The sequence below is a fragment of the Bos taurus genome, chromosome X (genome assembly GCF_002263795.3).
Source record: "Bos taurus isolate L1 Dominette 01449 registration number 42190680 breed Hereford chromosome X, ARS-UCD2.0, whole genome shotgun sequence".
NCBI classification, from domain to species: domain Eukaryota; kingdom Metazoa; phylum Chordata; class Mammalia; order Artiodactyla; family Bovidae; genus Bos; species Bos taurus.
In genome coordinates, this window is record NC_037357.1 from 84,889,520 (window position 1) to 84,916,133 (window position 26,614).

At 42.0% G+C, this 26,614-nt stretch overlaps 1 protein-coding gene across 4 annotated transcripts in view; it reads left to right on the plus strand.

The window, feature by feature from the left end:
* Positions 1-777: 777 nt before the first annotated feature.
* Positions 778-26,614, plus strand: part of CHST7 (carbohydrate sulfotransferase 7) — a 78,634-nt gene continuing 52,797 nt past the window's right edge. The window contains exons 1-2 of one of the 4 annotated variants that reach the window (XR_240852.5): positions 838-2,431; positions 3,875-3,964. Coding sequence is in view for 2 of the 4 variants with exons in the window: in NM_001193203.1 (NP_001180132.1) it covers positions 940-2,400 (1,461 nt within the window). In the remaining 2 variants the exon portion in view is untranslated. Of the gene's footprint in view, positions 2,432-3,874; positions 3,965-26,614 lie in introns of all 4 variants that reach the window. The other 3 variants (XR_240851.5, NM_001193203.1, XM_005228087.5) reach the window with 3 other exon arrangements.

Genomic DNA, 26,614 nt, shown 5'->3' on the forward strand with positions numbered 1-26,614 from the left:
GCATCACCAACTCGATGGACATGAGTTAGAGCAAGCTCTGAGAGTTGGTGATGGACAGGGAAGCCTGTCATGCTGCAGTCCATGGGGTCCAAAGTGTCAGACACGACTGAGCGACTGAACTGAACTGAAAATGATCTTCACGGTGTCTGTAAAATATACATGGCGCTCACTGGGCAAAACCCTAGGAACATAATACTTACATTTCCACACAGGGTATACCTAAACAAGTAAACACTCTGTGCGAGTGCAAGTAGGGCCTTCCATTCCTCTGGACCACGACGCACTATGCAACCTCTGTCTTTATCCTAGAGAAGTGCTTCCATCCAGCACTCAGTAACACCCACCCCGTGGCTGATGGGGGCGCCAGATGTAGATAGTGACCAGGGACCCCATTCTAAATAGTGTGGAGGAGGGTCTGCTTATGACAGAGACGGCCAAGCAGGGGACATAAAATAGGAGAGGCAGTGGAGTTGTCCGGGTGGGGTCCACGTCCTGTTACTGGGTGCATTCTGTACACACAAGCCCCTTCCTTGCCTGCAGTCAGTTCATGAAGACTTGACTTCATTAAGGAGGGGTTGGGGAAAGGTGGGGTCTGGCTCCATGCGCCTCCAGCTGGCGTCCCCCACCCCAGGGCAACCCCGCCCAGATTTGACAGAGCTAGCCCAAGCGGAGAGAGAGGTGGGGAGAAGCTGCCGGGTGGAAGGCGGGGCCGGCCGCTTCAAGCCGGCCAATAGGCGGCTCTCCAGGGCTGAGCCAGGAAAGGGCAGGGACGCAGCACCACCGCCTCCAGAGTTTCCCTTGTGGATGCACGGCCCTGGTGACTCCGCTCCTCCCGGCGCAGAGGGGTCTCAAGAGGCCGGAGGAGCGGACTCAGGGCGGGATTTCCGAGAAAGGAGAGAGGAAGGGTGCTCCACCCGCTCTGGAGTGGTTAGGTAAAAGATGAAGGGCCGGCGGCGGCGGCGCCGGGAGTACTGCAAGTTCGCGCTGCTGTTGGTGCTATACACGCTGGTGCTTCTGATCATCCCCTCGGTCCTGGACGGCGGCCGCGACGGGGACAAGGGCGCCCGACACTGCCCGGGCCTGCAGCGCAGCCTGGGAGTGTGGAGCCTGGAGGCGGCGGCGGCGGGCGAGCGCGAGCAGGGCGCGGAGGCGCGGCCAGCCGCAGAGGGGGGCGCTGGCGGGTCCCCCAGGTCTCCGGGCAACCTCAACAGCGCCATCGGGGAGGCTGCGTCTCGCGAAAAGCAGCACATCTACGTGCACGCTACCTGGCGCACCGGCTCATCGTTCCTGGGAGAGCTCTTTAACCAGCACCCGGACGTTTTCTACTTGTATGAACCCATGTGGCATCTGTGGCAGGCGCTGTATCCGGGCGACGCCGAGAGCCTGCAGGGCGCACTCCGAGACATGCTGCGCTCGCTCTTCCGCTGCGACTTCTCAGTCCTGCAACTGTACGCGCCGCCCGGTGACCCTGCCGCGCGGCCCCCGGACGCGGCCAATCTCACCACGGCCTCCCTCTTTCGCTGGCGGACCAACAAGGTCATCTGCTCGCCGCCGCTGTGCCCTGGCGGACCCCGGGCCCGCGCCGAGGTCGGACTCGTCGAGGACGCTGCCTGCGAGCGCAGCTGCCCACCCGTGGCACTCCGAGCCCTGGAGGCCGAGTGCCACAAGTATCCGGTTGTGGTCATCAAGGACGTGCGCCTCCTCGACCTGGGCGTGCTGGTGCCCCTTCTGCGCGACCCAGGCCTCAACCTGAAGGTGGTGCAGCTTTTCCGCGACCCGCGGGCTGTCCACAATTCGCGTCTCAAGTCCCGGCAGGGGCTGCTGCGCGAGAGCATCCAGGTGCTGCGCACCCGCCAGAGGGGCGACCGCTTCCACCGCGTGCTGCTGTCGCACGGTGTGGGCGCTCGCCCCGGGGGAGCATCCCGCGCGCTGCCCGCCGCGCCGCGTGCCGACTTTTTCCTGACCGGCGCACTCGAGGTGATCTGCGAAGCCTGGATGCGCGATTTGCTGTTCGCGCGCGGCGCTCCCACCTGGCTGCGGCGCCGCTACCTAAGGCTGCGCTACGAGGACCTGGTGCAGCAGCCGCGCGCCCAGCTGCGACGCCTGCAACGCTTCGCCGGGCTCCGCGCGCTCGCAGCCCTCGACGCCTTCGCGCTCAACATGACGCGCGGCGCGGCCTATGGCGCCGACCGGCCCTTCCACCTGTCAGCGCGCGATGCCCGCGAGGCCGTGCACGCCTGGCGCGAGCGCCTGAGCCGAGAGCAGGTGCGCCAGGTGGAGGCCGCCTGCGCCCCAGCCATGCGCCTGCTGGCTTACCCTCGTAGTGGGGAAGACGGCGATGTCGAACCGCCTGAGGACGAGGAGACACAGCCGGAGACCGAGGCGGACAGCGCCACGTAGCCCTCCACCCGCGCCCCCGGGACGGATCCGGGTAAGGTGGCCCCGGGTCAGGGAAGGGACAGGAAAGGGTCTTCTGGGAGCTTGGATCAGCCTGCAGGGGAAGGGGAGGGATGCCGTCTCAGATGGATCTCAGCGGGTGAAAATAGGTCCGAGCAGTGGGGTAAGCCCAGCTGGGAGCATTTGGGAGAGTCATCTGGATCTCTAGAATAGCCACCTGCCTTCTCAGAGGAAGACCCTGAGAAGGTAGAGGTTAATAGCTGAGGCGGGACCCAAGCCTCCGCACTCTGTTTCCTCTCTGAAGTAAGAGGTAGTATGGTCTGTTGAGAATGAGGGAGTGGGGAAAGGAGAGGGAGGAGGGGTCTGAGCGGAGTAGCGAAGGTTTGAAAGTTACAATGAAGCTCGAGATTGGGAATTGACATGAAAAGTATAGTATTTCGTGGACCATTTGAGGTCCATCATTATCATTTAATCTTGAGGCCACTCTGTCCTATGGGGAAACCTTTTGAAGCAGTGTTTGCAGGCACAGAGAAAACCAAAAAGCAGGATTTGAGGGAAAGTTAGTCACTGTTATCCTACCTGCCCCTAATCCGTTTCATATTTCTTCTCTGCCTCTGCCTCTCTGACTAGCAGACTCGGAGGCTTTCCTTTGGATTTACCAAGCAAACAGGCGTAGTCAGGCCTCTCTTGGGACAGTTTTTGTACGTGTATGTGTGTGTGTCTCAGGATCTGGTGTATTGGCCGGGAATGGATTTTGATTTCCCCTGGTGACTCCCCCCACCCCCGCCCCCAATTGCTGGCGCCCGCAGGATATTTGACCATATCCCGTTCACATTAGCTCACAAAAGCTGCCTGATCTGCTTCCTCTAATGCAGACAGAACCTCTGGGCTGGGCTTCCCCAACTCTGCCCCGTCCCCTGGAGAAATGGAACCTTGGATGGGCATTAACATCTTTGGCTGTGACTGCAGAAGGATCTTTGTGAAAAGATATCCACCCCCCATTTTTTTTTTTTTGGTTCTTTCTGTGTAAAGCATATATCCAAAGCTATCCTAAGATGCCAAAATGGGGCTTAAATGATCTCAAAATGTGTTCAGTATCTGGGTCAGCCTATGGCCTGTTCGTTGGGCTGAGGGAAGTTTGTTCTGCATGATGCTGACCTCAGGAGTCTAGTGAGTGGAATAGGAATGTGATTCCCCAAACTTTGTATGAGTTGAAAGGGTGCAGTCCAGAGGAGGAAAAGCATCGTGGGCTGGGCGGAAGTGACTTAAGTTTCCATTCATTAGTTTACAGTGTAATTCAGTATTCCTCTGGGATGAAGCTCTGAGGACAAAGTTGAAGATGTTAATGAAGATGGATTTTGTTGCTGTTAATAGAGCCAGGGTTGCAGAGTGATTATGGAAGCTGATTTTTCTCCCAGTGATCAAGTGGTTTTCTTAGTTTCTGTAATTGCTTAGAAAGTCTGTGTTCTTTCCTAAGCAGAGTGAAGGTAAAAGGCACCGGGTGACTTGGAACTTGTCGCTTTTTAACAAAATCATCCTTTCATCTGCTAATCCTGTGTTTACAGATGTAAGTAACATAATGGTTCCCAACCCTCCTTCATGGGTCTGAGGGGCCATCTCTTGAGGACAAATTGCTGCAGTGTTTTATGGCTTTAAGAGCTGACAGTCTCCCAGAAATTTTTAGTGTTATTTTTTTCCATTTTTACTAACATTTGGCACTGACTGGGGTGAGGTAAGAAAGTGAACTGAGAGTAGGATTCGAGGCCACAAGTCTTCATCCTCTAGGAGGTTAGAGTCTGTGTGGATCGCAGTGACTATGGGGCCAGACACTGGTGCTGGAGTTTGGAACAGCCAATTGGGGCTTCCTTTGCAAGCTTGCAGGGACATTTGGGAACAAGCTTTAAGCTCTTTCATTCTCTGGTGATTGAACCCTTCCTCCGGCCTTTCTGCTGGAATTATCAGGCAAGCACCATGTCACCACCAATCAATAGATTTATTAAAATGCTTGTATTCCTGGTTCCTAGAAGGATAATGTTATTGGCCAACTGATGAGTTTCCAAAAGTCTGTCACATTTCACTCTAGGGATGGGAAGGGGATGGATCCTTAGGTACCAATGCACTGAGTTAGGCATAGTGGTTATATCATTGTTATGACTGCCAATAAAAATAATAAATAATCTATAATAGGAATAGAAAAAGTTTTATTTGAGCCAAACTGAGGACTATAGCCCAGAAGACAGGAAGACGGATGACTCTGAAGAACTTCTCCAGAGAAACGTGGTTTTCAGCCCAGTTTTATATTTTTTCAGAACAGAGAACACTAAGCAAGTCAAGAATCCATTCTGTCCAGGTTTTAAAAAAAAAAAAAATCAGCACCTACACAGCCTCAGCCCCTGGGAAGTGAGTCATCATGGAAGGAGCACCAGCATTGGTATCCCAGGAAGGGAGACATTTAATTTTTATTTTTAACATGGACAATACTTTACTTCTGTGCCCTTTTCATTAATAAAGTAGATGAACAGTGTATGTTTGATAGGCCACAAACAGGCTGTTTTAGTTAGCGTCACATTTGAGTTAAATCATGTATAAACCAGAAGGACTTCCCCATACTGCCATATGTGAGCATTTCTTTCATCACGGCATATTATCGGTTTTATAGATGAGAAATCAAAGACTCAGAGAAATCAAATAACTTGCCCAAAGTCACACCTGGGCTGCTGAAGGTCAGGCAACAGTGGTGTTAGACCCCAGAGCTCAGAATCTCTCCGTTATAACACACCCTCATCTGCCCCCACTTACTATCTCCTGGCACACCTTTGGCACTACTACAGCCAGGTTTAGTGGCTAGTCTAGGGTGAGAACCACATTTAGCTTTATTACTAATATTGAAAAAACCAATAAAATATCCCTGAGCACTGCCAACAACAGCTACACAGGAGAGCCTGTGACTCTAGCTAGGGCCGTCTTCCCCATGGCTGTCCTTCACCTGGGACCCTGCAGCATGCCCCTGGCTCAGAAGTGAATTAACCTGAGTGGCTTCTGGATGCTCCAGACCTGACAGCCAGGATTTGGCAGGGTGGGGGGTCAGTGCACTTTTTTTCAGGTCTGGGTGGGAATTGTAGCAACAAACCAAGTCACCAAGGAGCCAGGCCTATTCCATCTTTTCCATCTTCTTGGCTTTCCTTCATCAAATTATCTTCCCACTGTCACAAGATGGTAGCCTCAGCAAGAAGCATCACTTCCTCACCCAACTATGCAGGGTTGTGAAAATGCAGAAAAGAAGGAAGCTGGTTAGTAAGGGGTGCAGTTTTCCCTCATATGTCTCTCTCGCCTTCAATCTGGTTATAAAACCTTCCCCAGAAGCCCCTACCCCAGCTGACTTCCTTCTATGTCTCACTGACTAGAACTGGGTCACATGGTCTGACCTAACCCAGTAATTGGTGAAAGGGAAAGGCATCCTCTTGACTGGCTTAGACCAGTGGGTTCTCAGCCCTGGCTGAGCTTTACCTTCACCTGAGGAGTTTTTGGGGTTTGTTTGTTTTTTTAATGTTGCTATTAAAAGAGCTCAGTCCACAGAGATTCTGATATAATTGGTTTGGGGTGGGATCCAGTTATTGGGATGTTTTAAAAGCTCCCCAGGGGATTGTACAGTGCAGCCAAAGTTGAGAGTCACCAACTTGGACCAGTCTTGCTTCATGCCCTGGGCTGAGCTGTTGCCACTGGATCAAGATCAGGATGGGGACTAAAAGGGTGACGAGCAGTGAACTGTCTGCCACAGTCATTCATGTGGAAGAACTTGGAGCTGTGAAATACCACACAGCTGTACAGAGTTAATATGGCAATAGGGAAAACAGCTTAAATTAATCATGGCTCTATATATCACCCTCTCACGTTCCTTCAGTGCTTCCCCAGTGGTGCTAGTAGAAAAGAACTTGCCTGCCAATAAAAGAGATGAAAGAGACATGGGTTCACTCCCTGGGTTGGGAAGATCCCCTGGAGAAGGCCATGGAAACCCACTCCAGTATTCTTGCCTGGAGAATCCCATGGACAGAGGAGCCTGGTGGGCTAGTCCATGGGGTTGCAAAGAGTTGGACACGACTGAGTGACTTAGCACACACACAGGCTCACTTCATAGAAGTAATCACTATGTTTCTTGTGATGTATGTCTAGGAATGTTTTATGCAAATTCAAACAGAAATATAAAGCCCTTTTGTACTTAAATCTTTTTAACTCCTTAAAATTTTAAAATTGAGATATGACATAACTTTATATTATTTTCAGGTGTTACAACATAATGGTTCAGTATTTATATGTATTGCAAAAGATCTCCACAGTTAGTCTAGTTAATGTCCATCACCACACATAGTTACATAGTTTTTTTCTTATGATGAGAACTTTTAAAATCCACTTTCTTAATAACTTTAAAGTATATGGGAATTCCTTGATGGTCCAGTGGCTAGGACTCAGCATTTTCACTGCTGAGGTCCCAGGTTCAATGCCTGGGTAGGTAACTAATATCCCACAAGCCGTGTGACATGGTCATTGTGTGTGTGTATGTGTGTGTATACACACACAATATAGTATTATTAACTTTAGTCACCATGCTGTACATTACATCTCCATGACTTATTTATTTTATAACTGGAAGTTTATACCTTTTGACCCCCTTCACCCGTTTCAACCTCTGCCCCCTGTACCCTCTGCTTCTGGCAACCACTAGTCTGTTCTTTGCATCTGTGAGTTCATGGGTTTTAGGAAGGGAGTAGAGGGCTTGATTTCACATATAACTGAGATTATACAGTGTTTGTCTTTCTCTTTCTGACTTACTTCACTTAACATAATGCCTTCAAGTTCCATCCAGGTTGTCACAAATGGCAGTCTCATTCTTTTTTTATGATTGAATAGTAATTCCTTGGATACTATATTTGCTTTATCTGTTTATCCATGGATGAACACATAGTTATTTCCATATCTTGGATATTGTAAATAACGCTGCAGTGAACATGGGAGTACAGATATCTTTTTGAGTTACTGTTTTCATTTCCTTTGGGTAAATACCCAAGATTGGAATTGCTAGATCGTATGGTAGTTCTATGTTTAACTTTTTAAGGAGCCCCCATCCCATTTTCCATAGTGGCTTCACCAATTTACATTCCCACCATTCTTGGGTGACAAGGAGAGGCATTTTGCCATACTGGATTTCTGCTGTCATCTGTCTAAAGTCCACAAACATGACGGCAAAGATGAAGTTATCAAAAACATGCCTTTGAAGAAGATGGTGGAGAGAATTCGAATTCACAAGTTCCAGATTCTAAATAACAAGGTAATCACTACCTTGGACAAGTACTTGAAACTGAGCAATGGGGAGAATGTGGCCTTTGAGTATGTTCACCTCTCTCAGTCACCCACCAAACAGTCCCTGGTCATCAGTTAAAAGCATGTATATCACCTGTTTTGAAGAATCCATTACCAACTACATTTATTAAATATAAGGGAATGTTTTTCTTTCTATAAATTGTTTAGTGATATTTTTAGGGACTATTTTCAGTATTCTTGTGCCAGTTAAAGTGGGGTGCTTTTGAATCTAAAAACTTAATTTTATAAAGTTGACTTTCCTAGATTAAAATTGTATATGCTTTTGATAATTGGAAATTCTGAGAATATTCAGAAGACTAAGATCATGGCATCTGGTCCCATCACTTCATGGCAAATAGATGAGGAAACAATGGAAACAGTGATAGACTATTTTGGAGGGCTCCAAAATCACTGCAGATGGTGACTGCGGCCATGAAATTAAAAGAGTTGCTCCTTGGAAGAAAAGTTATGACCAACCTAGACACCATATTAAAAAGCAGAGACATTACTTTGCCAACAAAAGTCCATCTAGTCAAAGCTATGGTTTTCCCAGTAGTCATGTATGGATGTGAGAGTTGGACTATAAAGAAAGCTGAGCACCGAATAATTGATGCTTTTGAAGTGTGGTGTTGGAGAAGACTCTTGAGAGTCCCTTGGACTGCAAGGAGATCCAACCAGTCAATCGTAAAGGAAATCAATCCTGAATATTCATTAGAAGGACTGATGCTGAAGCTGAAGCTCCAATACTTCGGCCACCTGCTGCGAAGAGCTGACTCATTTGAAAAGACCCTGATGCTTCCAAAGATTAAAGGCAGGAGGAGAAAGGGATGACAGAGGATGAGATGGTTGGATAGCATCACCGACTCAATGGACATGAGTTTGAGTAAACTCTGGGAGTTGGTGATGGACAAGGAGGCCTGGTGTGCTGCAGTCCATGGGGTCTCAAAGAGTCGGACATGACTGAGCAGCTGAACTGAACTGAGAATATTGGCTGCTAATTGTTGCCTTCACATTCTTACAGAATTATTTTCCATTTTCCTCTGGAATATTCCAGCAGCTAGCTGTGTCATAAGATACTGCTGAAATCATCCAGTTATCCTTTAGCAAAGGATCAGTAATGTTTAGAGAAAGATTCGTGGACTTAAACAAGAAACTTTATGCCAGTGAATTGATTTAGAATCCTTTACCGATTAGCATTAATCATAATGATTAAGTATTTAGCTTTTGTTTATGGATTTTTCTGATGGTGTTTTGTGAATAACCTTAGCTAAGTAATTCTTCCCTCCCCTTTTGTGTGTCAGTGTTTCAGAAAATAGTGAACTTGATTCCTCTGCCATCCCTAAATCCAGTTGTGACAAAATCTAATTTGTGGGCTGTGATTTAAAGGTTACAGAAATAAAACTGCTGCTGCTGCTGCTAAGTCACTTCAGTCGTGCCCAACTCTGTGCGACCCCATAGACGGCAGCCCACCAGGCTCGTCCATCCCTGGGATTCTCCAGGCAAGAGTACTGGAGTAGGGTGCTATTGCCTTCTCCCGAAATAAAACTAATAAAACCTAAAAAGTAAAAAAAACTTCCCCTATCTTCTTTTTAATGACTATCTAGTATTTCATTGTAAGAATGTATTGTAACATATTTAACTAGTTCCTAGTCCCAACATTTCATTGCTACATTTTTAATTGCATTTCTAATTTTAATTACATTTTAATGTACATGTAAGTACATCCCTAAGAAAACTTTCTGCAGTATAGAAGAATGAGTATATAGGATATGTATATATATATATATATATATATATATATATATATATATGTACACACACACATATATGTATATATGGATTTCCCTGGCGGCTCAGATGGTAAAGTGTCTACCTACAATGTGGGAGACTGGGGTTTGACCCCTGGATCAGGAAGATCCCCTGGAGAAGGAAATGGCAACCCACTCCAGTATCTTGCCTGGAAAATCCCATGGACAGAGAAGCATGGTAGGCTACTGTACATGTGGTCGCAAAGAGTCAGACACAACTGAGCGACTTCACTTCACTTATATACCTATAAGGTATATAGGCTTCTTTACATTTTGTGCTCTGCAACAAGAGAAGCTACTGCAGTGAAAGTTGCACCAACTTCCACCCCCACCAGGTGTTTCTTGGAGTGTCTGTTTCTTAGACTTTCAGCAACAATTTTCAGCAATTTTTCTATTTTTTTTCAATGTGGCTAGTATGATGGATGGAAAATCCTTTTCCCAACACCATTGCCCTCTCTGACCCTACAGTTCATCTCAGACAGTGAATAATTTCTGCAAACCTCAGGTTGTGGTAACCAGATGCCAAGATGAAATTCACTTCTTAGTCCTTCTTCAATGCACCTGTATTTGCAAAGTGTCATTTCTGTGATTCTTTTGAAAGACTAGACATGTTTTGAAATCTAAATGATCATCCTGGTCTACCCTGATGGTCCAGTGGTTAAGAATTCACCTTGCAATGCAGGGGATACAGGTTCAATCCCTGGTCCGGGAAGATCCCGCATGCCATGGAGCAGCTAAGCCCATGCACCACAACTACAGAGCCTACATTCTGGAACCCACAGGCCACAACTACTGGGCCCATGTGCTACAAGTACGAAGCCCATACGCCCTAAACCCTGTTCTCTGCAACAAGAGAAGCCATTGCAATGAGAGGCCCATGCACCGCAACTAGAGAGTAGCTCCTGCTTGCCTCAACTAGAGAAAGCCTGTGTTCACTCACAAAGACCCAGCACAGCCAAAGATAAATAAATAAATAAATATTTTTAAATGTCATCCCTTTATAAAACCACACTTACACAGGCTGTCAGGTTGTAGCAAGCTTCTTATTAAGCTGACCTTCCACTACTGCTACAGGGGATTGTACTCAGTGACTTGAACTTCAGCTATTTCGGGACACTATCACTGGGGAACTGAGGCTGCTTTTAAATAAGATTGAACTCTATACACTTTCACTGTATTCCTGAGAGCCTTCTTTATTGTGTGGGGCAGGAGTGGCAGGCAGAAGTGCCTATTACATTGTTGACGCAGGATTCAGAGGGGTTTTTCAAAGAGGCTTTTTTTAGTCTGGGCAGGGATTTGTTTCCCATGAATACAAATGGAATATAAATAGTTGGGGGTTATGCTTTTAAAAAACATTTATAAGCAGCTGGCTTAAAATTCCTCAGTACTTCTTTTCTCAGCTCTCAGCATAAGCAGCACAGGAAAGACTGAAACTAAAAAAAGCCAAATGGGCCTTCCTTTTATGTGTCCAGTCAAAAAAGGTGGTTAATAAATGAACTTCTGTCTCCATGGGTCTTCTGGCCCCTCATCCTCTCGCTTCATAGTGGAATCCAAGGAAATTGCTCTACTGAAAGAACTAAGGACTTCCCTGGGGTCCAGTGGTTAAGACTGCATGCTACCAATGCTAGGGGCATGAGTTTGATTCCTGATTGGGAAATTAAGAGCCCACACACCACCATGGTATGCCCCCCTCCCCCCAAAAGTTTCTGCTCAGGTGCAATATTAAAAAAAAAAAAAAACAAAAAACAGTAGGAACTAAGAAAAAGTGCTGGCCCAAGTTCAAAAGCACAGAGAAGTGGAGAACTATTGGAGAACTGAACAGGAAGCAGTTTCAGTTGGAGAAAAGTTACCAAGCTCAGTGATGTCTTCATGGGAACAGGAAGCCTTCAGCTCTGCTCCAGCCCACAGGTGCCAAGCCAGCGGCATCTGGCCTTCTGCACATGAGAGGCCGTCATGCTGGGTGCTGAAAAGATGTCAGAGAAGCAGCTGATAGTGAATGTTTTGAAATTTTGGGGTTAAGAGGCTGTGGACGACAACCACCCTGTTTGACTTCAGTGATCACCAGAGCGAGCAGATTCCCCTCCCCTGGAATGCATGCAGCAGGGGGCTGGGCTGTAGAGTCACATTCCAAAGATAACCACTGAGGTAGACCTTTTTTGCCACGTGCCATGGGGGAATCTTAGTTCCCTGACCAGGGATCAAACCTGTGCCCCCCTCAGTGGAAGTGCAGAGTCCTAACCACTGGACTACCTGGGAAGTCCATGTGCTAAGTTGCTTCAGTCGTGCCTGACTCTTTGGGACTACATGGACTGTATCCTGCCAGGCTTCTCTGTCCATGGGATTCTCTAGGCAAGAATACTGAAGTGGGTCACAGTACCTTCCTCCAGGGATCTTCCTGACCCAGGGATCAAATCCACGTCTCTTATGTCTCCTGCTTTGGCAAGCGGGTTCTTTACCACTAGTGCCACCTGGGAAATCCTGGGAAGTCTGTAGACTTATTTTTTACTCGTGGAATGGAAGCCCTTTCTGTTAAAATGTTAACCTTCAGGTAGCAGCATTAGAAAGAGACCCGGAAGGCACAGGAGTGTTGTGAGGACACAGAGAGATCTCTGGGCCCTGATAGCAAGAAGCCCCAAATCTGGCCTGAAATCCAAATGCATAGAGGGCTGGCGTGGACAGATTAATATTGCGTGATTAAGATGGTTTGGTCTTGGTAACCAGCAGGCTGGAAACAAAGAAACCAGCTTAACTGAAAGGCTGAAATAGAGCATTACAAAAGCATTTGTAAAATATGGGGAGCAGGTTGGGGCTGGAGACTGAGTTCTTCTGTAAAGATTATGGATTGGGAAAAGTTATGAGCAGCCTCCTGCAAACTAGGTTGAAGCAGTCCTGACATACGTACAGCTCAGGTGAACATCAAGGAAAAATGTCTCAGGGATTTGAGGGTCACTTTGCCCATGACTGAGACCAGACATTACCAAAAAGGACTCATTACTGCCTTAGAGAGTTTATGAGAACAGCAAGCCAAAAACACTAACATCAAGATAATGTTTTAAAAATAGGACTTCCTTTCAAACAGCCTAGAACTGGCATATGTTAAATATACAGATTTTAGAAGCAATAAAATAGATGCTCTCCCTTCCTCTAATAAAGGATTATCAATAACAAGGATGCAAGAAAGGAAAACAATATATATTTCAGGTTCTGCAAACAATAAAAAAGTTAAACTTTGTTGCCTTTTTGTCCATTCCACTCCCCACCCCATCCCCCAAGCTGGGGATTGCCAAGGGGACCATTTTGCAAAAAAGGAGATGGTTGGCTAAAAATAAACACACATGGCCCTCCCAAAGAACAACAAAACTCCCAGCATTATTAAATGCCTTTTAGATTTGTTTTTATTTCTCCACAGTCAAAGGGGAAGATAAATTATTTTGAGCTCAGGAAAAATCCATCTCCTGCTCCTAAGTATGGCAATCTCTGGCAAGCCTGTGGGCCCAGGAGAGGAGAATGTCCTTTGGGAGTGAACCTACACTTGGTCATGGCACCATTTTATCCCCACTAGACTGTAGATAGTTCTAGGAAAGGGTGGTGCCTTGATGTCTCAGAAGGGAGATAGAACCAGAAGTGATGGGCTAGACTTGGGCTGACCCAAAGACTCTGTACTCTGACTAGCTATTCTAACATGTGAATCCTGAAGCTGATGTTGGGGGCAGCCCTAGCGCCCCCCACTCCATTGACTTATAGCCTTGTAGGGGCTAAAGGGCTGCCTAAATGACAGGTCCAAGCTCTGGGTACTTCCTAGCCCCTGCCACCCCTACTTGGTAGATGGCAAATATCTGCAACTGGGCAGTCAAATAGATAGTATAAAATACTGACTCCTGTTCCTTTATTTAAGTTGGGGATGACTTGACTCACAAAAGCAATTATGTATGCTAATTAAAATTGTGCCTCAGAGCAGCTCAAAGGAAAGGAAAATCCCAAGTCAACGAGGCAAACTCACCTCTTCCCAAGTTTTATTAATGCTGGTTTGGAGTACATTCCTTTTGTTCTGAAGTGAGCTAAAAAAATTTGGGTAATTTTTAGCCGGTAGTGGGTATGATAAAAGTGGAAATAAAATATAAAATTAAAATAAATAAAAGAAAATAAAAGAAATAAAAGACAAAATTATTTTATTCTCATAATGACCATTTCATTTCTGCACTGGCTGACTCTGGGGTTTTGCTAATGAATCACATGGAATGAGGTTTTACTCTGAATTCTGGAGTAGAGAAGTGAGTCCTCTTCTCCCACTGGGAGTAGTGAGGGGTAGGGGTGTGGCTCAGCTTTGGACATGGGCTGGTGGCTTCTCCCCTAGTTTCTCCCTTTACTTCCCAGGCAAGAGTTTTGTTTGTTCATGGCTTTTTGTTTGTTTGTTTAAAAAAAAAAAAAGTCTCTGTTTTCACCTGAAGGGAGAGTTGTATTAAGTAGGACTGAATTATTGACTAATGCAGATAGACTGGTGCCCCCTGCCACTGCCACTTAATTTTTCAGATTAAAAGTTTGGAAACGATTTATAGCATGTATACTGCTTAAAGTACTTTTCTAGGCTGTTTAAGGGGGGCTTGCTTTATATTAGCAAACTCAATGTTTCCTATTCCATTTTGCTTCACAATCACAGAGAGAGAATGCTTGCACTTTGACATAGCTGGTATTTCAAGTATTATTTTAACATTATCCCTAGGCAGCTCCCTTAAAAAAAAAAAAAAAAAAAAGACAACTTAATGGCTGTATTGTCACAAACATTGTCAGTCATTTCCCTTTTCCTTGGCACTGCATCTCACCGATTTGAGGTGAAAACAGGAAGGTGAAGAAAGCTTAACCCAGGTTAACAGATAAGCTTAGATGGTAACATCACCCACAGGCTACGGTTCCAGAATAGGATATCGGAAGATGACCCTCCCCCCCACCCCGCTCAAGAACCTTTTGCCCTTGAAAAGGAGGCTGAAGGCCTATCCTCGGCCCATTTGTTCTGCAGGTCTGGAAGGAAGGCTATTACAATAGGCTGGAAAATAATTCCCCTGTGATAACAGGATGGGTTGAATACCCGGAAACCTCAGCTCCCTCAGCCCAAGTGCCAAGTCCCGGCACTGACGTCTTTAGCATCTGTGAAGTGGCTTCTGGTGGGGAACATGGGGCAACTAACTGGCACAAGTGTGTAGGCAGGGACAGGCAAAACCAAGAAAAACTGGAAGGAAAGAAGGGCGAAGAGAACTAGTGCAATTCAAGGAAGGGAGGGAGGTGCCCGTGCAGGTTGGCAGAGCCACTGGGGACACCCAGGCCTACCTAACGTGAAATGGGCCAAGAAGGCCAGAGAGAGGCAAATTCATTTGGCCGAATCTTCTGTTGTCAACCTTGAAAGCCAGCAGGAAATTATTTCTTCCTCCTCCCCATCCCAGCTTCGAAGGTTGAAAAAAGTATGATTAAAATGCTAGGAGTGTTTTCCTGAGTTGTTCCACCGAGGGAGCCTCAGCCAAGCCAACTGCAAGCAATTGCAGCCTGGAATGAAAACTTCCCTTTAATGGCAGTGAGGCTGTTAGTAGGTCAACCAGCTGTATTTAGGGCCTGGCTGGTCACTTAAATACTCAAGGGAACTATAGCAAAGGAGATAAAATACACCCAATTCATGGGAGTATGACTTTCTATCTTTAAGTGAACAGTCTGTTTTTTAACAGTGCAAGTGAATTTGTGAATTAATTTGAGTATTAGGGAATGACAACACTTCAGTGCCACATATTAAAAGAACCATTTGTAGATGCATCACAAAACAATATATAGAAGTCTCTGTGATTCTGGAAATTAATTTCACTAAGATAGTTTTTTAAATTATCTATTCTTTCTTATCATAGGTCTTTAAATAGTTTTGACTTAGGAGTGACCAGAAGGGTCTACAGCATTTCAGGTGGTTCAGGCAGTAGCAAACATTCTCCCCAGATGCTGAGCAAGAAGAAATCATTTTGATCAAGAAATATAGTACCTTAAAATTTAACTCTACATGATTAAACATCTAGCAGTTGGGAAAAAGGGCAAAGCTATATTCTTGGCAACTGTAACTGGCTGATAACCTGAGAGTTCAGTTTTAAACTGTGCACAAAAACTTGAATACTTCATCGCTCTAAATAAATCAGTCCCTATAGTATTAAGAAGAGTGGGGTCTGGAGTTAAATTCTTAATCCTATATCTAAAGGATTTAAGAATTTGGGGGAACATCACACTAAGAATTCATGGAAATGTTTGTTTTAAACACATCCAAAAAGTAATGAAAAATGGTAGGAAATTAACTGAGAGTTTTTATAGGATCTACTTGGAGGTGAAGTCAGAACTGTAAGGTATTTGAGCCACCCTGTTCTGGTGCAGTAACATTTAGAAATTGAGACCAAACCCAGAATATGGGAATCCATTTCCAGTGTAAAGAAAGGGCCTGGTGGGGTTGCTGCCTGTGCCCTGTCTGGCTCAGCAGGACTTCAGAACTGTTCTTCAAAGACCCCAGAAGCAGTAATATATCTTTGAGGGCACCTATCTCTTCTCTATGGGTTTCCTAGGTAGCGCAGTAGTAAAGAATCCGCCTGCCAATGCAGGAGATGCAGGAAATGTGGGTTTGATCCCTGAGTCAGGAAGATCCCCTGGAGTAGGAAATGGCAACCCACTCTAGTATTCTTTCCTGGAGAATCCCATGGGCAGAGGAGCCTGGTGGGCTACGGAGTTGCAGAGTCAGACACAACTGAGCACACACACACACGTCTCTCTCTCCTCCCACCTTGTAATGCTGGGCGATGTTATAAAAAATCTGAACTTATGAAAAGCAGCTTTTCAGGCAGATTTTTAAAAAAAAATCTTTAAATAAGGTTTTTAATAAAAGGATTTAAAGAGTACTTATGGGTCTGGAGGTTGGACTGATAGCATCTCTATAAATGTCTGTCGAGACATGGGCTCTGATCAGGCAACATTTAGCACTTGGTTGGTTATAGACAGACAGCCACCCTGAGTTACTGCCAGGTTGTTCTCAGATCTTTAAAATGACCCCAATGGAGAGCTAAACTCATTGCATAAAGAGTGATTGCGGAAAGCTTTTTATTTTGAAATAAGTATAGATTCATGGAAAGTTGCAAAAATAGTACAGAGAGATAGAGTGTACCCTTCACCCAGCTTTTCCCAAAGGTAATGTCTTACACATCTTAGATGTAGATCAGTATCAACACTAGGAGATTGACATTGGTACAATCTACAGGCCTTAGTCAGTTTTCAACAGTTTTTACATTCACTCATTTTGTGTGTATTTATGTGTATAGATTTGTCCAATTATACCACATATGTGTAAATACTATCACAATCAAGATACAGAATGGTTCCATCAGCAAAAAGAAACTCTCTTATGCTACCCATTTATAGTCACATACCTCACCTTACTTTCCCTGGCAAACACTAATCTGTTCCCCATCTCTGCAAATGTATTATTTCAAGAATGTTATAATATATAATATTATATGATTATAATATATATAATCACATATATTCATGATATATAATACTCATATAAATATATATAATCATTATATAAACATATAATATTAAATGATTATAATTATATATATAATATATAAATATAGTAACATATAATATTATATATTAATATATAATTACTGTATAATAATATATAAATATATTATACAATTATAATTATATATTATATAATTATATAATATATAATATACATTGTATAAATATACATAATTATGTAATGTGTAATATAATATACCTTATATTATAATCACATAATATATAACCTTTTGAGATTGTCTGTTTTCATTGAGCATAATTCTCTAGAGATCTATCCAGGTTTTTGCATGTCATCAATGTGCTAAGTCACTTCAGTCATGTCTGATTCTTGTGACCCTATGGACTGTAGCCTGCCAGGCTCCTCTGTCCATGGGATTCTCCAGGCAAGAATGCTGGAGTGGGCTGCCATGCCCTCCTCCAGGGGAATCTTCCCCACCCAGGGATTGAACCTGTGTCTCCTGTTGCTCCTACACTGCAGCCAATTTTTTTTTTTTTTTAGGAAACTATTTGATTTAAAAAAAATTAATTTATCTATTTTAATTTGAGGCTAATTACAATATTGTGGTGGGTTTCGCCATACATCAACATGAATCAGCCATGGGTGTACATGTGTGTCACACCATCCTGAACCCCCTTCCACTTCCCTCCACACCCCATCCCTCTGGGTTGTCCTAGAACACTGGCTTTGAGTGCCCTGCTTCATGCATCAAACTTGCACTGGTCATTTGTTTCACAGATGGTAGTATACATGTTTCAATGCTATTCTCTCAAATCATCCCACCCTCACCTTCTCCCACAGAGTCCAAAAGTCTATTCTTTACATGTGTGTCTCTCTTGCTGTCTTGCATATAGGTTCATCATTATCATCTTTCTAAATTCCATATATATGCATTAGTATACTGTATTGGTGTTTTTCCTTCTGACTTACTTTACTCTGTGTAATAGGCTCCAGTTTCATCCACCTCATTAGAACTCACTCAAATGTGTTCTTTTTTATAGCTGAGTGATATTCCATTGTGTATATGTACCACAGCTTTCTTATCCATTCGTCTGCCAATGGACATCTAGGTTACTTCCATGTCCTAGCTATTGTAAACAGTGTTGGGATGAACACTGGGGTACACGTGTCTCTTTCAAGTCTAGTTTCCTCAGTGTGTATGCCAAGCAGTGGGATTGCTGTGTCATATGGCAGTTCTATTTCCAGTTTTTAAAGGAATCTCCACACTGTTCTCCATAGTAGCTGTACCAGTTTGCATTCCCACCAACAGTGTAAGAGGGTTCCCTTTCCTCCACACCCTCTCCAGAATTTATTGTCTGTAGGCTTTTTGATGGCAGCCATTCTGACCGGAATGAGATGGTACTTCATTGTGGTTTTGATTTCCATCTCTGATAATAAATGATGTTGAGCATCTTTTAATGTGTTTGTTAGCTATCTGTATGACTTCTTTGGAGAAATGTCTGTTTAGTTCTTTGAGCCATTTTTTTGATTGGGTCATTTATTTTTCTAGTATTGAGTGCAGCTGAATTTTTTACTGCTGAACCATTGATTCATTCCTTTTCATTGGTGAGTAGTGTTCCATAATATGAATGTACCACAATTTGTTTAACCATTAACCCATTTGAAGGACATTTGGATTGTTTCCAGTTTGGGACTATTACAGATAAAGCTGCTATGAATATTTGTGTATAGGTTTTTATGTGGATGTAAAATTTCATTTCTCTGTGATGAATGCCCAGAAGTGCAATTGCTGGATTGTGTGGTATATGTATGTTTAGTTTTATAAGACACTACCAAAAAGAATATGAAACTACCAAACTGTTTTTCAGGGTGGTTGTACCATTTTACATTCTCATCAGCAATCTTTGAGAGGGAAATTTGTTGCAGCCTCATCAGCATTTGGTATTTGTCTTGTCACTATGTTGCATTTTAGCTGTTCTAATAAGTATGAAGTGGTATGTCAGGGTGGTTTTAATTTCTGTTTTCCTAGTGGCTAGCGATGCTGAACATCTTTTCATGTGCTTATTTGCCATCCATGTATTCTCTTTGGAAAAATGTTGATTCAGATGTTTTGCCCATTTACTAACTGGATTGTTTTTTACTCTTGAATTTTGAGAGTCATTTGTATATTCTAGATAAAAGGCCTTTGTCAGATATGTGGTTGCAAATATTTTCTCTCAGACTGTATCTTTTTTTTTTAATCTTCTTAACCAGATCTTTTGCAAGAGCAGAAGTTAAAAAATTTTGATGAGATCCAATTTATCATTTTTTCTTTTGTGTATTGTACATTTGACGTAATGTCTAAGAACTCTGCCTAGCCCTGGGGCCCTGAGGATTTCCTCCTGTTTTCTTGTGTGAGTTTTATATATTTTTTATTTAGCCATTCCTCATAAATTTTAGGATAAGCTTATCTATATCAACATTTAATTCTGATTTATTTTGAGTTAATTTTTGTATAAAGTATGATGTTCAAGTCAAGGTTTTTTTGTTATTTTGTCTACGGATGTCTAAGTGCTTTTGCACCATTTGTTGAAAAGACTGTCTGTCCTTCAATGAATTGCTTTTGCACTTTTGTCAAAATTTAGTTGGCCATACACATATATATGTCTGTGTATGGGCTTTTTTTCCCTCACTGAACTATCTGGCCCTCACCAGCATTACATGTGATTAATATAGTTAAATATAGCTTAGTATTGAATAGAGTGATTATTCCTACTTTGCTAGCTTGCTAAGTCACTTCAGTTGTGTCTGACTCTGCAACCCTATGGACTGGAGCCTGCCAGGCTCCTCTGTCCATGGGACTCTCCAGACAAGGATGCTGGAGTGGGTTGCTGTGACCTCCTCCAGGGGATCTTCCCGACACAGGGATTGAACCCATGTCTCTTGCATCTACCTGCATTGACAGGTGGGTTCTTTATTGTTAGCACCACCTGGGAAGCCCTATTCCTACTTTATTCTTTTCCAAAAAGGTTTTAGCTATTCTGATTTCTTTGCCTTTCCATGTGAATTTTAGAATAAGCTTCTCTATATGTGTAAAAGTCATTGATAGAATTTGATAGGAATATTATTAAACCTATAAATCAATTTCAGGAAAAACGACATCTTTACTTGAATCTTCCAATCCACAAACATAGTTATATATCTCTATTGATTTAGATCTTGTTTGATTTCTTTTCTTGGTGTTTTGTAGTTTTTAGCATACAAGTCCTTTAGTTCTTTGGTTAGATTTATACCTAAGTATTTAATTTGAATGATTATAAATGAGTATTAAAATTTGCTCTAAAAATGTTCATTTCTAGTATATATAAATACAATTGATTTTTTAATATTGAGTTTGTAACCTGCAAATTTGCTGAATTCATTAGTTCCAGGAGTTTGTTTTGTTCATTCCTAGGAATTTTCTATGTACATAATCATATAATCACAAATAGGGGCAGTTTTATTCCTTTCCAAAAATATGGTTTTTCTTTTTCTTGCCTTATTTAATTGGCTAGAACGTCTAGCATTATGTTGAATATGCATGTTAAGTGCAGATCCCTTTGTGTTCTTCCCAATCTTAAGGGGAAAATATTCAATTTTTGCCTATAAGTAATGAGGTTAGATGTAGGTTTATGTAGATTTAAAAAAAATTAAGTTGAGGAAGTTCTCTATCTGTAGTTTACTGAGAATTTTTATCATGAAAGGGTGTTAAATTTAGTCAATGTGTTAAATTTGTAAGTTTCTTGAGGTGGGTGCTCTGATGATTGGTTTGAGACCTTTCCTTTTATCTAATATAAGCATCTAATACTGTAAATTTCCCTATCAGTACTGCTTTGGCATGTGTCACAAATTTTGGTGTGTTGCATTTTCATTTAATATATTTTTGTTAACTTCCCACGGACTATTTAGAAATATATTCCTTAATTTCCAACGTCTGGAGAATTTCCCCCTATATTTCTGCTATAGATTTCTAGTTTGATTGCATCAGGATTAGAGAACACACTCTGTATTGTTATTTCAGTTCCTTTCAATTTGTTCAGGTTTGTTTTATGAACCAGGATATGGTTTGTGTACAGAATGTTTCATATATGTTTAAAAAGAATTTCATATATAATTTGATATATGTTTAAGAAGAACAATGTTTCTACTTTTATTAGGTGGAATGGTGTATAAATGTCAATTCAAACATTTGATTGATAGTATTGCTTTGTCCTTTTCTATCATTTTTGATTTTCTGTGCAGTAATTCTATCAATTGCTCAGAAAGAGGTATTGAAGTTTCTAACTATAAATTTGGATATGTCTATTTCTCCTTTCTATTTCAGTTTTTGCTTCAAGGAATTTTAAGTTCTGTTGTTTGCTATACACATACACATTTGGGGTTGCTATCATCTTCTTGGTGGGTTGAACATTTTACTAAAGTCTATTTTATCTAATATTAATAAAGCTACTCATTTCTTTTAATTAATATTTGTATGGTTATATTTTTCATCCTTTTACTTTCAATCTACTATATCATATTTGAAATGAATTATATATATATATATATATTTTATATGAGCATATAGATGGATCATGTTTTTAAAATCATTCTGTTGGTCTTTTTGTATACCATATTTGTGGGGTTTGACCATTTATATTTAATGTAATTATTGATAGTATAGGGCTTATATTTTCCAGATTCTTTTTCTTTATCAGATCAGATCAGTCACTCAGTTGTGTCTGACTCTTTGCGACCCCATGAATTGCAGCACGCCAGGCCTCCCTGTCCATCATCAACTCCCAGAGTTCACTCAGACTCATGTCCATCGAGTCGATGATGCCATCCAGCCATCTCATCCTCTGTCGTCCCCTTCTCCTCCTGCCCCCAATCCCTCCCAGAATCAGAGTCTTTTCCAATGAGTCAACTCTTCGCATGAGGTGGCCAAAGTACTGGAGTTTCAGCTTTAGCATCATTCCTTCCAAAGAAATCCCAGGGCTGATCTCCTTTAGAATGGTTATTATAAAATATTTAATTCCCTGTGCTATATAGTAGGTCCTTGTTGATTATTTTATATATAGTACTGTGTATAAATCAACTTCCTGATTTATCCCTCCCCTACCCCTTCTCTTTCCCCTTTGGTAACCATAAGTTTGTTTTCTATGTCTGTGGGTCTATTTGTATGTTATTTTTTTTTTTAGATTCCATATATAAGGGATATCACTTGATATTTGTCTTTCTTAGGCTTATTTCACTTAGTATGAAAATCTCTAGGTTCATCCATGTTATTGCAAATGGTATTATTTCATCCTTTTTTATGGCTGAGTAATATTCCAGTGTGTGTGTGTGTGTGTGTGTGTGTGTGTGTGTGTGTGTGTGTATACACCACATCTTCTTTAGCCATTCATCTGTCAATGGACTTTTAGGTTGCTTCCATGTCTTGGCTATTGTAAATAATGCTGTATTGAACACTGGATCTTTTTAAATTATAGTTTTCTCTGGATATATTATATGCCCAGGAGTGGGATTACAGGATTATATGATAACTCTATTTTTAGTTTTTTTAAGGAACCTCCATACTATTATTCATAGTGGCTGTACCAATTACATTCCCACCAAGATAAGAGAGTTCCCTTTTTTCCATATCCTCTTCAGATTTTATTATTTGTACTTTTTGATGATGGCCATTTTGACCATAGTGAGATGATACCTCATTGTAGTTTTGATTTGCATTTTGCTAATAGTGATGTTGAGCATTTTTTCATGTGCCTGTTGGCCATTATATATCTTCTTTGGAGAAATGTCTATTTAGATCTGCTAATTTTTTTGATTGGGTTGTTTGATTTTTTGATATTGAGCTATATGGGCTGTCTGTATATTTTGGAAATTAATCCCTTGTCAGTCACATCATTTACAAATATTTTCTCCAATTCTGTTGGATGTGTTTTTGTTTTGTTTATGGTTTGCTTTGCTGTGCAAAAGTGGCTTATTTAGATTACACCTATGTAACTAATCATAACCTGCTGTTCTCAACATTTTACTACAAGTGAAGTGTAGAAATTTTATGTCCATTTATGTTCCATTATCCTGTGCCCTTTATAATTCTCTTGTAATATTTTCTCTGTATATTGAGAACCATGTTATACAGTGTTATAATTTTTGCCTCAACTATCAAACATAATTTTTTAAACTCAAAAGAATAGTCTATTAAATTTACTTGTATTTTATCCTCTTCTTTCTTCATTCTGATGTTTCAAGTTCCTTCTTTTATCATTTCCTTTCTGCTGGAAGAACTTCCTTTCACAGTTCTGTTGGCAACAAAATCTAGTTTCCTTCATCTGAGAGTGTCTTTATTTCACCTTATTTCTGAAGGATATCATTAAATATAGAAGTCTGAGTTGACAATTATGTTCTTTCAGCTCTTTAACAATGTGCCACTTCCTTCTGGCTGCCATGGTTTCAGATATGAAATCCACTGACATTCATATCATTGTTTCCATAAATTATGCATCATTTCTCTCTAGTTGTTTTCAAGATGTTTTTGTCTTTACTTTCCTGAAATTTGATTATGTGTATTTTGGTGTAGATTTCTTTGGGGGTTTGTTGGGGGTTCACCCAGTCTCTTGAATCTGTACTTTAATGTCTTTTGCCAAATACGGGAAATTTTTAGCCATATTTATCAAATGCTTTTTCAGCCTCAATCTCTTTTTCCCTCTCTTTTTAGAAACTTTAAAAAATGAACAGTAGATAACTTATTGTAATACCACAGGTTTCTGATGCTCTGTTCACCTCTTCTCACTCTATTGACTCTCTTTTGTTCAGATTGGATAGTTTCTATAGTTATGTTTTCAGATTCTCTAATTCTTTATCTGTCATCTCTATTCTACAACTGGGACCATCCAGTGAGCTTTTAAATTTTTTTTTAATTTTTATGTATTTATCTTTGGGTCTGTTGGGTCTTTGTTGCTGTTTGAGGGCTTTCTCTAGTTATGGTGAGTGGGAGCTCCTCTAGTTTCAGTGTGCAGACTTCTGATTGCAGTGGCTTCTCCTGGTGCAGAACATAGGCTATAGCGTGCACTGGCTTCAGTAGTTGCAGCATGCAGGCTCAGTAGTTGCATGTCCTGGGCTCCAGAGCATAGGCTCAGTAGTTGTGACTCCTGGACTGTTGTCTCATGGCATGTGGGAACTTCCTAGACCATGGATTGAACCTGTGTCCCTTACATTATCAGGCAGGTTCTTAACCATGGGGCCACCAGAGAAACCCTAAAATTTCGGTTATTGTATTTTACAGTTCTAAATTTTCCATTTTGTCCTTTTTTCATTTTTGTTTTATATTTCTTTACCAGGAATTTTTTTTCAAGTTGTGCTTATTTGGAAGTACTTTTATGATGGTGGCTTAAAATCCTTCTTGGAAAATTTCAGTATCCATGTCATTTCAGTGTTGGCATCTGTCAGGTGTCTTTTCTCACAAGTCAAAATCTCCCTGGCTCTTGGTTTGACAGGTGGTTTTTATTGTATCCTGAACATTATCTGTATATTTGAATATGTTATGAATCTCTGAATTTTATTTAAGTCTTCTATTTTAGCAGGCCTCCACTGACAGTGCACTGGTAGAAGGGGTGCATCACCTGGTTATTGCCAGGTGGGTGGGGTAGTCCAGAAGCCCTGGCTTCCCACCAGGCCTCTGCTGACAGGAATGTGTGCATGCACACTAAGTCACTTGTCATGTCCAACTCTCTGCAACTCCATGACTGTAGCCTGCTAGGCTCCTTTGTCCATGGAATTCTCCAAGCAAGAATATTTTCCATGCCCTCTTCTAGATCTCCCCAACCTGGGGACTGAACCTGGGTCTCCCACATTGCAAGCAGATTCTTTACCATCTGAACCACTAGGGAAGCCCTCTACTGACAGGAGGGTTTGTTGTTTTTTTGTTTTTTTTTTTCCTGAGGTGGTTGGGTTTTGTCTTTCTAGACTGACCCTCTCCCTCTCCTTTGGCTAGAGAAAACAGGCTTTTCATGGGGCCTTTATGGTCTATGGCCATTGACATTTCTGGTCTGCTGGATTCTTCGGCACCCATTTTAGGATATAGAGGAGGCAAAAAGAAAACCCAGGCAACTCATGGCTGTGTTGTTCCACAATTCCCAACATCCCTAATCAGTCTACCTTCTTTTCCCTTTCTTTCAGAGTCTTTTCTTTATTTTATAAATCATGTTTGGGAAGAATTTTAGTTATACTTGGTGGGAGGAATAAGGAGAAATGCATCTATTCTATCTCACCTAGAACCATAGTCAGCCCATCTGGAAACTGGTTTTTATTAAACTTAATTATACTGAAATTTGACATGCTGGGGCTTTCTTTATGTAAATAACCTGTACTAACAGAATGCTAAGGGTCATTAGGCCTCAAGGCATTTATGAAATCAGCTCTTTCCTAATGCTTAGTATGATTTTTTATTGTACATTTTTAATCATCCTGAAAGTGCTTCTTACCCAAACACTGCATCAGTAGTTTTATTAAGTTTCATCACATTAGAAAATAACATCAATGGCATTACTTCATTTTTTTTAATGGTTGAGTGATATTGCATTTTATATATGTACCATATCTTCTTAATACCATTTGCAACAACATGGATGGACCTAAGGATTATCATACTGATCAAAATAAGACCAAGAAGGAGAAATATCATATGACACCCCTTGTATGTGGAGTCTAAAAAGAAATGATACAAGTGAACTTATAAAACAGAAAGAGACTCACAGACTTAGAGAATGAACTTATGGTTGCCAGGAGGAAGGATGGGGAGAAGGGATAGTTAGGGTTTTTGAGGTGGACATGTACACACTGCTATATTTAAATGGATAACCAACAAGGACCTACTATATAACACATGGAACTTTGCTGAATGTTATGTGGCAACCCAGATGCATGGGGAGTTTGGGCAAGAATGGATACATGTATATGTATAGCTGAGTCCCTCTGCTGTTCACCTGAAACTATCACAATGTTGTTAATAGGCTTTATCCCAAAACAATAAAAATTAAAAAGAATGTCAAATTTGGCACATATCCAGGATCAGAGGAAGAATCACAGGAAAGCCAGAAACTGGTGGCAGAACATGTTCATGCTGCTCCCATAAAGTGATACAGCACTGTGTTTTAGTGAAAGGAAAAAAGCCCAGATCCCACAAAGGTGGGAAGCTGGACACGTTGCTTACATACAGCCTCAGTTTTACAGAACAGCTGATAGTGGTTGGAATGATTGATTTCACACATGATCTGGTACACAAGTGAAAGATGGATGGTTACATAAAGAAAGTGAGGTCGCTCAGTCATGTCCAACTCTTTGTGACCCCATGGACTGTAGCCTACGAAGCTCCTCTGTCTGTGGAATTTTCCAGGCAAGAGTACTGGACTGGGTTACCATTTTCTTCTCCAGGGGACTTTCCTGACCCAGGGATTGAACCCGGGTCTCCCACATTGCAGTCAGACACTTTACCTTCTGA